A 12,757-nucleotide genomic window follows, 5' to 3' on the forward strand; every position below is an offset into this window, starting at 1 on the left:
TGCCTGTGGTGATAAATTTTAATATTTTATCATAAAATGTTGTATATCAGTTGCTGAATAGACGATTGACATATATCCAGAAAAAATTTGATACAAGGGTCATTCAAAAAATAAATTTTTCATTTCAAGATTTCTCAACTTCCTTTTCGTTCCTGTGGTGATAAATTTTAATATTTTATCATAAAATGTTGTATATCAGTTGCTGAATAGACGATTGACATATATATCCAGAAAAAATTTGATACAAGGGTCATTCAAAAAATAAATTTTTCATTTCAAGATTTCTCAACTTCCTTTTCGTGCCTGTGGTGATAAATTTTAATATTTTATCATAAAATGTTGTATATCAGTTGCTCAATAGACGATTGACATATATATATCCAGAAAAAATTTGATACAAGGGTCATTCAAAAAATAAATTTTTCATTTCAAGATTTCTCAACTTCCTTTTCGTTCCTGTGGTGATAAATTTTAATATTTTATCATAAAATGTTGTATATCAGTTGCTGAATAGACGATTGACATATATATCCAGAAAAAATTTGATACAAGGGTCATTCAAAAAATAAATTTTTCATTTCAAGATTTCCCAACTTCCTTTTCGTTCCTGTGGTGATAAATTTTAGTATTTTATCATAAAATGTTGTATATCAGTTGCTGAATAGACGATTGACATATATATATCCAGAAAAAATTTGATACAAGGATCATTCAAAAAATAAATTTTTCATTTCAAGATTTCTCAACTTTCTTTTCGTTCCTGTGGTGATAAATTTTAGTATTTTATCATAAAATGTTGTATATCAGTTGCTGAATAGACGATTGACATATATATCCAGAAAAAATTTGATACAAGGGTCATTCAAAAAATAAATTTTTCATTTCAAGATTTCCCAACTTCCTTTTCGTTCCTGTGGTGATAAATTTTAGTATTTTATCATAAAATGTTGTATATCAGTTGCTGAATAGACGATTGACATATATATCCAGAATAAATATGATACAAGGGTCATTCAAAAAATAAATTTTCCATTTCAAGATTTCTCAACTTCCTTTTCGTTCCTGTGGTGATAAATTTCAATATTTTATCATAAAATGTTGTATATCAGTTGCTGAATAGACGATTGACATATATATCCAGAATAAATATGATACAAGGGTCATTCAAAAAATAAATTTTCCATTTCAAGATTTCTCAACTTCCTTTTCGTTCCTGTGGTGATAAATTTTAATATTTTATCATAAAATGTTGTATATCAGTTGCTGAATAGACGATTGACATATATATCCAGAATAAATATGATACAAGGGTCATTCAAAAAATAAATTTTCCATTTCAAGATTTCTCAACTTCCTTTTCGTTCCTGTGGTGATAAATTTCAATATTTTATCATAAAATGTTGTATATCAGTTGCTGAATAGACGATTGACATATATATCCAGAATAAATATGATACAAGGGTCATTCAAAAAATAAATTTTCCATTTCAAGATTTCTCAACTTTCTTTTCGTTCCTGTGGTGATAAATTTCAATATTTTATCATAAAATGTTGTATATCAGTTGCTGAATAGACGATTGACATATATATCCAGAATAAATATGATACAAGGGTCATTCAAAAAATAAATTTTCCATTTCAAGATTTCTCAACTTTCTTTTCGTTCCTGTGGTGATAAATTTTAATATTTTATCATAAAATGTTGTATATCAGTTGCTGAATAGACGATTGACATATATATCCAGAATAAATATGATACAAGGGTCATTCAAAAAATAAATTTTCCATTTCAAGATTTCTCAACTTTCTTTTCGTTCCTGTGGTGATAAATTTCAATATTTTATCATAAAATGTTGTATATCAGTTGCTGAATAGACGATTGACATATATATCCAGAATAAATATGATACAAGGGTCATTCAAAAAATAAATTTTCCATTTCAAGATTTCTCAACTTTCTTTTCGTTCCTGTGGTGATAAATTTTAATATTTTATCATAAAATGTTGTATATCAGTTGCTGAATAGACGATTGACATATATATCCAGAAAAAATATGATACAAGGGTCATTCAAAAAATAAATTTTCCATTTCAAGATTTCTCAACTTTCTTTTCGTTCCTGTGGTGATAAATTTTAATATTTTATCATAAAATGTTGTATATCAGTTGCTGAATAGACGATTGACATATATATCCAGAATAAATATGATACAAGGGTCATTCAAAAAATAAATTTTCCATTTCAAGATTTCTCAACTTTCTTTTCGTTCCTGTGGTGATAAATTTTAATATTTTATCATAAAATGTTGTATATCAGTTGCTGAATAGACGATTGACATATATATCCAGAATAAATATGATACAAGGGTCATTCAAAAAATAAATTTTCCATTTCAAGATTTCTCAACTTTCTTTTCGTTCCTGTGGTGATAAATTTCAATATTTTATCATAAAATGTTGTATATCAGTTGCTGAATAGACGATTGACATATATATCCAGAATAAATATGATACAAGGGTCATTCAAAAAATAAATTTTCCATTTCAAGATTTCTCAACTTTCTTTTCGTTCCTGTGGTGATAAATTTTAATATTTTATCATAAAATGTTGTATATCAGTTGCTGAATAGACGATTGACATATATATCCAGAAAAAATATGATACAAGGGTCATTCAAAAAATAAATTTTCCATTTCAAGATTTCTCAACTTTCTTTTCGTTCCTGTGGTGATAAATTTTAATATTTTATCATAAAATGTTGTATATCAGTTGCTGAATAGACGATTGACATATATATCCAGAAAAAATATGATACAAGGGTCATTCAAAAAATAAATTTTCCATTTCAAGATTTCTCAACTTTCTTTTCGTTCCTGTGGTGATAAATTTTAATATTTTATCATAAAATGTTGTATATCAGTTGCTGAATAGACGATTGACATATATATCCAGAATAAATATGATACAAGGGTCATTCAAAAAATAAATTTTCCATTTCAAGATTTCTCAACTTTCTTTTCGTTCCTGTGGTGATAAATTTTAATATTTTATCATAAAATGTTGTATATCAGTTGCTGAATAGACGATTGACATATATATCCAGAATAAATATGATACAAGGGTCATTCAAAAAATAAATTTTCCATTTCAAGATTTCTCAACTTTCTTTTCGTTCCTGTGGTGATAAATTTTAATATTTTATCATAAAATGTTGTATATCAGTTGCTGAATAGACGATTGACATATATATCCAGAATAAATATGATACAAGGGTCATTCAAAAAATAAATTTTCCATTTCAAGATTTCTCAACTTTCTTTTCGTTCCTGTGGTGATAAATTTTAATATTTTATCATAAAATGTTGTATATCAGTTGCTGAATAGACGATTGACATATATATCCAGAATAAATATGATACAAGGGTCATTCAAAAAATAAATTTTCCATTTCAAGATTTCTCAACTTTCTTTTCGTTCCTGTGGTGATAAATTTTAATATTTTATCATAAAATGTTGTATATCAGTTGCTGAATAGACGATTGACATATATATCCAGAATAAATATGATACAAGGGTCATTCAAAAAATAAATTTTCCATTTCAAGATTTCTCAACTTTCTTTTCGTTCCTGTGGTGATAAATTTTAATATTTTATCATAAAATGTTGTATATCAGTTGCTGAATAGACGATTGACATATATATCCAGAAAAAATATGATACAAGGGTCATTCAAAAAATAAATTTTCCATTTCAAGATTTCTCAACTTTCTTTTCGTTCCTGTGGTGATAAATTTTAATATTTTATCATAAAATGTTGTATATCAGTTGCTGAATAGACGATTGACATATATATCCAGAATAAATATGATACAAGGGTCATTCAAAAAATAAATTTTCCATTTCAAGATTTCTCAACTTTCTTTTCGTTCCTGTGGTGATAAATTTTAATATTTTATCATAAAATGTTGTATATCAGTTGCTGAATAGACGATTGACATATATATCCAGAATAAATATGATACAAGGGTCATTCAAAAAATAAATTTTCCATTTCAAGATTTCTCAACTTTCTTTTCGTTCCTGTGGTGATAAATTTTAATATTTTATCATAAAATGTTGTATATCAGTTGCTGAATAGACGATTGACATATATATCCAGAATAAATATGATACAAGGGTCATTCAAAAAATAAATTTTCCATTTCAAGATTTCTCAACTTTCTTTTCGTTCCTGTGGTGATAAATTTTAATATTTTATCATAAAATGTTGTATATCAGTTGCTGAATAGACGATTGACATATATATCCAGAATAAATATGATACAAGGGTCATTCAAAAAATAAATTTTCCATTTCAAGATTTCTCAACTTTCTTTTCGTTCCTGTGGTGATAAATTTTAATATTTTATCATAAAATGTTGTATATCAGTTGCTGAATAGACGATTGACATATATATCCAGAATAAATATGATACAAGGGTCATTCAAAAAATAAATTTTCCATTTCAAGATTTCTCCACTTTCTTTTCGTTCCTGTGGTGATAAATTTTAATATTTTATCATAAAATGTTGTATATCAGTTGCTGAATAGACGATTGACATATATATCCAGAATAAATATGATACAAGGGTCATTCAAAAAATAAATTTTCCATTTCAAGATTTCTCAACTTTCTTTTCGTTCCTGTGGTGATAAATTTTAATATTTTATCATAAAATGTTGTATATCAGTTGCTGAATAGACGATTGACATATATATCCAGAAAAAATATGATACAAGGGTCATTCAAAAAATAAATTTTCCATTTCAAGATTTCTCAACTTTCTTTTCGTTCCTGTGGTGATAAATTTTAATATTTTATCATAAAATGTTGTATATCAGTTGCTGAATAGACGATTGACATATATATCCAGAATAAATATGATACAAGGGTCATTCAAAAAATAAATTTTCCATTTCAAGATTTCTCAACTTTCTTTTCGTTCCTGTGGTGATAAATTTTAATATTTTATCATAAAATGTTGTATATCAGTTGCTGAATAGACGATTGACATATATATCCAGAATAAATATGATACAAGGGTCATTCAAAAAATAAATTTTCCATTTCAAGATTTCTCAACTTTCTTTTCGTTCCTGTGGTGATAAATTTTAATATTTTATCATAAAATGTTGTATATCAGTTGCTGAATAGACGATTGACATATATATCCAGAATAAATATGATACAAGGGTCATTCAAAAAATAAATTTTCCATTTCAAGATTTCTCAACTTTCTTTTCGTTCCTGTGGTGATAAATTTTAATATTTTATCATAAAATGTTGTATATCAGTTGCTGAATAGACGATTGACATATATATCCAGAATAAATATGATACAAGGGTCATTCAAAAAATAAATTTTCCATTTCAAGATTTCTCAACTTTCTTTTCGTTCCTGTGGTGATAAATTTTAATATTTTATCATAAAATGTTGTATATCAGTTGCTGAATAGACGATTGACATATATATCCAGAAAAAATATGATACAAGGGTCATTCAAAAAATAAATTTTCCATTTCAAGATTTCTCAACTTTCTTTTCGTTCCTGTGGTGATAAATTTTAATATTTTATCATAAAATGTTGTATATCAGTTGCTGAATAGACGATTGACATATATATCCAGAATAAATATGATACAAGGGTCATTCAAAAAATAAATTTTCCATTTCAAGATTTCTCAACTTTCTTTTCGTTCCTGTGGTGATAAATTTTAATATTTTATCATAAAATGTTGTATATCAGTTGCTGAATAGACGATTGACATATATATCCAGAATAAATATGATACAAGGGTCATTCAAAAAATAAATTTTCCATTTCAAGATTTCTCAACTTTCTTTTCGTTCCTGTGGTGATAAATTTTAATATTTTATCATAAAATGTTGTATATCAGTTGCTGAATAGACGATTGACATATATATCCAGAATAAATATGATACAAGGGTCATTCAAAAAATAAATTTTCCATTTCAAGATTTCTCAACTTTCTTTTCGTTCCTGTGGTGATAAATTTTAATATTTTATCATAAAATGTTGTATATCAGTTGCTGAATAGACGATTGACATATATATCCAGAAAAAATATGATACAAGGGTCATTCAAAAAATAAATTTTCCATTTCAAGATTTCTCAACTTTCTTTTCGTTCCTGTGGTGATAAATTTTAATATTTTATCATAAAATGTTGTATATCAGTTGCTGAATAGACGATTGACATATATATCCAGAATAAATATGATACAAGGGTCATTCAAAAAATAAATTTTCCATTTCAAGATTTCTCAACTTTCTTTTCGTTCCTGTGGTGATAAATTTTAATATTTTATCATAAAATGTTGTATATCAGTTGCTGAATAGACGATTGACATATATATCCAGAATAAATATGATACAAGGGTCATTCAAAAAATAAATTTTCCATTTCAAGATTTCTCAACTTTCTTTTCGTTCCTGTGGTGATAAATTTTAATATTTTATCATAAAATGTTGTATATCAGTTGCTGAATAGACGATTGACATATATATCCAGAATAAATATGATACAAGGGTCATTCAAAAAATAAATTTTCCATTTCAAGATTTCTCAACTTTCTTTTCGTTCCTGTGGTGATAAATTTTAATATTTTATCATAAAATGTTGTATATCAGTTGCTGAATAGACGATTGACATATATATCCAGAATAAATATGATACAAGGGTCATTCAAAAAATAAATTTTCCATTTCAAGATTTCTCAACTTTCTTTTCGTTCCTGTGGTGATAAATTTTAATATTTTATCATAAAATGTTGTATATCAGTTGCTGAATAGACGATTGACATATATATCCAGAAAAAATTTGATACAAGGGTCATTCAAAAAATAAATTTTCCATTTGTTTCCAATATAAATAACAAGAATCATGATAATTTATGTTTTTAATTATCATTTATGATAATTTTGCTAATGTTATAAGACAAATAAAAAATCAAATTTCTTTATTGTTTGTATAAAAATTAAAACAAAAACAATTCGAAAAAGGATTTGCCAATATTTAGGTATAGTACTTTCAGTTTCATAAACGATTTCGTGGATATATTATACAAGTTCTAGTCAAAAACTCTAAATAATTACCAAACAAAAACCAGTACCTGAAGCTCTTCGTCGTCGACACGTGTTTTGAATCCAAATTACTCTTTTAAGGTAATGTCCCAGTATTTCACGGAATTTATAATGGTACCACGTTCGAGAATATCATATAGACACACAACTTACCTCCCCCGAAAGACAATATCTATCATATTTTTTATCGATATGATTTATTAACGTTTCGTCACAAATTTCGTATCGATTATCATGTTTTTTGTAGGTTTTTGCATAAAATTCGTAAGCTCCAAATCTATTCATCGAATTTATAAATCAATATCATTACTTCGGCCATTTTAAACCGATTTTCGAATGAAAATATCATTCATCACTTCATTTATTTATAACAAACAAAATGGCGGAATTGTATGGCAATTTTAAATTTGATAATAAAGAAACATCGTCGTACTTTTCGATGTCACCTCGTATATCTTGTTATAATAAGTGTAACAATGAAAAAAAACATCATAAAAGAGAACGGTGTTTAGCGATGTTGCATAATATACGGCTACAGTTGTTCGATTTACGTTTACCCGCCAGGCATGAATATTTCGAAAGAATGTGATAATGTCAAACTGTCATACACAGATATCTAATAACTTATAATATGTTACGATATATAACTACCGTTTACGAAGTTTTATTTATAGCATATAGAAATTAAAATAATCGAACCATGACAATATTATATCGTTTAATATTCTATGGAATATCATATTTAAGCACCGACTTTGACTCAACATTATCTCGTTTTAATATTCCTGTCGTGTTTAAATTTACGTCAGTAGTAAAGAAATTCTATGCAGCTTGAATAGAAATTAATAAAACACGTACGTTCTTTGTTATTATTTTATTACTTAACTTGTGTTTGCAAGTTAAACTTTCAACAATATTTTGACAATTGACATTGAAGTCACATCAAACGAACGCTTCTCTGTTGGTTTTTCTTTATGCAAATAAATGAAATCGAATAAATCCTTTGTAGTTTAGAACTTAATTATGTACTAAGTTTTGCATAAATCACGTCAGATGACAATCTTTTAAATTAAACTCGTTGCGTAATTATAATAATTACATAAATAGCCTTCTTAGAAATGCTAATGTTTGGGACGTTATTCTCCTTATGACAAGTTGAAGCAACGTTGCCATAGTTATCATTACATAAATATGTGTTTTACCTAAATATTTCGACTTTTTTTTATGGTATTTGAATATTTTTATCGATTTTCTAATTGATTCTAAATATAAAATTATACAGTGTGGGTAAAAAACTATAAGTAACTGAAACTTAGCAGTTCCATATTGTCACTGGTAAGATTACGGATGAATTCTAGAATACTTATGCTGTTTAAATATTTATTAAAAAGAATTTTAATAATCTTCATAATGAACTAAAATATTCACATAAAACTATAGGCAACACTGCACTAATAACAGATGACGTAATATGAATGACCACCTGAAAATCTTTAAATTTTTTAATACGTTGGGCTCGAAAATTTCTAACGGTGTTGCCATATCTAGGTTATGTTAGGTTTCATTTAATACATTTGCTATAATATTAAAAGTTTATGAGCAATATGTCAATTTTTTTATGATATTCAAAGGTTTTAACCGATATTGCAATTCATTCTCAATATAAGGTTATACAGCGTGAGTCAAAACTAGAAATGTGGAACAAGTCATAAATCGCGCAACGCTGCACTAATAACAGATGACGTAATATGAATGACCACCTGAAAATCTTTAAATATTTTAATACGTTGGGCTCGAAAATTTCTAACGGTGTTGCCATATCTAGGTTATGTTAGGTTTCATTTAATATACAATTAAGTCAATTTTGCTATAATATTAAAAGTTTATGAGCAAAATGTCAATTTTTTTATGATATTCAAAGGTTTTAACCGATATTGCAATTCATTCTCAATATAAGGTTGTACAGTGTGAGTCAAAACTAGAAATGTGAAACAACTCATAAATCGCGCAACGCTGCACTAATAACAGATGACGTAATATGAATGACCACCAGAAAATCTTCAAATTTTGTTGTACGCCGGACTAGAAAATTTTAAGCGGTGTTGTCATATCTAGATATGTTTTCACTTTCAGTCGTTATTACTAATTTGAATATATTAACAACATCGCAACAATGGGTGTCTACTTGAAATGGATTGGATTGTTTTCCAACATACATACAACATTCAACATTTTTTTGTGTATTATAGTGACATTGCATATGTTTAACGACATTAAACATAATTATTTACTCATAACCTCAAAACGTCGATTTACTTTAACACGTCATTATTATTATAGTAAGAAGTTAGCATTGTAATTTAGAAGGTTACTTCTGGTAATGCTCAAAAACAAATATAACAACTTGCAAAATAATTCGCCTTGAAAGTAACACGACGTAGATTATGTATAGAGAGCGTTCATAAATCCTTTCATCTTACACGATTTTCCGAAATTGAAGTAATATCATGGATAACGTTCAGTATTTCTTAAAAAAGTATTCATTATATTCCCAATAAAACGAAAGACGTGACAACAATGTAAATATTACTATAATACCAAAATAAAAATTTATAAAGAATTGTGAAAGCTGGTTATAAATGAGGGATATTTAAGACCCTCCTCGTATATTTCAATTTATTTCAAAGTAAATAATAGTTGTATCTCTGTTTATACATATAAGAGAAATTTGACACTCTTTGACATATGACGTATTTAAGATGTCCAAATAATCTAAAAGATTTGAAATTATTTCCGGTTACGAAAGATCTAACAACAATGTAAATTCCAATATAAAATCGGATATCACCAAACCCTCACAAATTAAAATTCAAAAAAATCGTTTCCGATATAATTGAGGAAAATTTCAAGGTCACCCCGTATATTTCAGTTAATGATAGTTATTTTATAAATATAAGAGAAACTTGACATACTTTGACATATGACGTTTTCAGATATGTCCAACTGATATAAAAAAGTTATTTCCCGTTGTAATGGCAACTGGCAGGTATAAAATAACAAAATGTAATTTCTTTTTAATTATCACGAAACGCGCGATTTCAAACTCCCAGTACACATTTTTCCTAGGTACGATAATTATAGAATAAATCAAATGATAATGATGGTAATTATATAGACATTTTTCGTAAAAATTGACACTGAGTTGAATATAACTTTCTATATTCGATTTTTGGTCAGTGAAATCGTAAGCACGATAAATATTTATTTTGTTCTAGATAAAAAAGTTTTTGTTTTCTTTTGAACCTTATACTACTGATCGTGTTAAATCACCTCGAACAGATTAGATAGTATGTCTATAATATTGAATTGGATTATTCAAGGCAATGTCTTTAAATATTACAATTTCAATCTTACTTTCGTTACTGTAAATTTATTACGGATATTTTACTAATATTTATCTTTGAATATTATAAAAAATGTGTTTTATCAATTCTAGAAGCGAAATATATGTTTATATACTCTTTCTATTGTACGCTACGATCTTGCGATTGAAATTTGTTCTATGATCTGTAACCGGCAGCTGATTGATTGTTTGTTAAATTGGTACTGTCTATTATTCCGACTCTCTGGTCAATATTTTATATATTACTAAGTTGTTATTTACAGTGATGCCAGATTGTGAACATTTTATCTAAATTCAATAACAACTATTTGTAGAAGGTTTTATTGGGGAAAACTTTAACAAGAAAATTTGTAATTTTAAATCAAATTGTATTTCATTTATATAATGTCAAAGAATTAAATAATAATTTGAAATTTTTTCAACTGTGCCTCTTAATTATAAATAAATATTACGAAATATATATTTATAAATATAAATAATAAAATATTTATTGTCAGAAATAATATTAAATTTGACAACATCGCACATCTTGTTTAAATTCGGAAAAAGTATGTAGAAAAACGGATTTTTGCGGGAAAAAATTTTTTACGAGGAAAAATGTTCTTTTAAATTAGAATTTATCCACTTATACATGGTTAAAAAAAGTATCATTAGCATAATAATACATATTAAAAATAACTAAATATTTTTTATGTCCAATTATTTCTGAAATTGTGTTAAATTCGACAACATCGCATACAGTTTATACATTAGAGAAAAAGTATTTTAAGAATTGGTTTTTTCGGGGGCAGAGACAAATATGTAATTTTACCTCAGAATTTTTCCACTTACTCAACTTCGAAAAAAAATAGTTGTTTAAAAATAAAAAAATTATCAAGAAAATTGCCAATTATTCTTGATTTATAGTTAAACTTGGCAACATCGCATAACGTTGAATTTCGGTAATTGGTATTGAATATCGTTATATATGACTCACAGATTAAAGATAATATTAAAAAAACTAATTTTTATTAGAAATCCAAATTCAACACTCACCATGGTTAAAACTATCAATTAAAGCACTGAAATCCGTTATTATTCAAAATTTTTTTTGGCTCACACACTATACACGGCACTATTGAGTTATAGCATAGAGAAATGGCGCGTGCTAAATATCAATTCACGGCTTGTCTCGCAGCTATCTAACTACTCAAAGAAATCAAGAATAGCTATGAATTTCGCTCGACATGGGCCCCTCCAGATACAACACTTCTTCGTTTTACTCGCTCTCCTTGTATAACTTCGTCTTTGTCGACATATAGCACACTAAATTCGAAAGTTAAAATGTTCCTTCTCTCTCTTATACATTCGTTATATCTATAATTGTGTTTCTGTTTATTTGAAGGACTGCTTGATAACTTACCTTTCTCTTCCTAGATTTGAGATTGTCTAGAGGTCGTAACTATCCGTTAAATTATAACGATACATTAATTATAGAAAAAGTTTATTGATAATTTAATTATTTAGTCCTACTTTGTTTGTTTATTAATAAAAAACTCACTTTCTCTTTTCCTTTTTCCTAATAACATGATTTAATTAGTCCAATTGTCAATAAATCAATTAAGAATTCGTCATGTATTAATTACTATTATTATTAACCATTTTATCATAGATTTGTAGAATTGTCGTATACTAATCCATGGTGTAATAGAGATAAGGTGTGTTCTTGCGCACGACCAATGAAAAAAACTTCCAAAACGCCGCCATATTGGAAATTCAGCCAATCACAAGACAATTACATTCATTTACTGTTTGCTTGTTTTAAGAAAATATAAAATTTGAGTTTGAACTAAATAATTTGAAATGATATATACTCAAGTATATAGCTCTGCGCGACACTTGCCCAGGTTATTATTTTCAGAACAACAATATTATGATTGCATGGCAATATGGCGGCGTTTTGGAAGTGCGCAGAACAGATTGAAAATTGGTCTACGGAGAGAACACACCTTGTCTCTATTGCATCATGTACTAATGTAAAAAAATTATTTTGTATAAAAATTAATTCATAAGGAAAAATCTTAAATGTCAGTTATATGTATAGTTATATAAATTGCTTTAAAATAGCACTTTATGGAAGTTATATAACACTTCCCATCTCTAACATCGGTAATCTATAAATTAATCTATTTTATAACAACTCCCGAATGATTAATACGATTTATT

At 26.9% G+C, this 12,757-nt stretch overlaps 1 protein-coding gene across 1 annotated transcript in view; it reads right to left on the reverse strand.

Moving 5' to 3' along the window:
* The window catches only part of LOC130894096 (probable chitinase 10), a 61,110-nt gene extending 49,165 nt beyond the window's left edge, over window positions 1-11,945 (reverse strand). The window contains exon 1 of the mRNA XM_057800674.1: window positions 11,588-11,945. Within this exon, the coding sequence (XP_057656657.1) occupies window positions 11,588-11,590 (3 nt within the window). The 5' untranslated portion in view covers window positions 11,591-11,945. The remainder of the gene's footprint in view (window positions 1-11,587) is intronic.
* Between the last annotated feature and the right edge of the window lie 812 nt (window positions 11,946-12,757).

Source organism: Diorhabda carinulata, chromosome 5 (genome assembly GCF_026250575.1).
Source record: "Diorhabda carinulata isolate Delta chromosome 5, icDioCari1.1, whole genome shotgun sequence".
NCBI classification, from domain to species: domain Eukaryota; kingdom Metazoa; phylum Arthropoda; class Insecta; order Coleoptera; family Chrysomelidae; genus Diorhabda; species Diorhabda carinulata.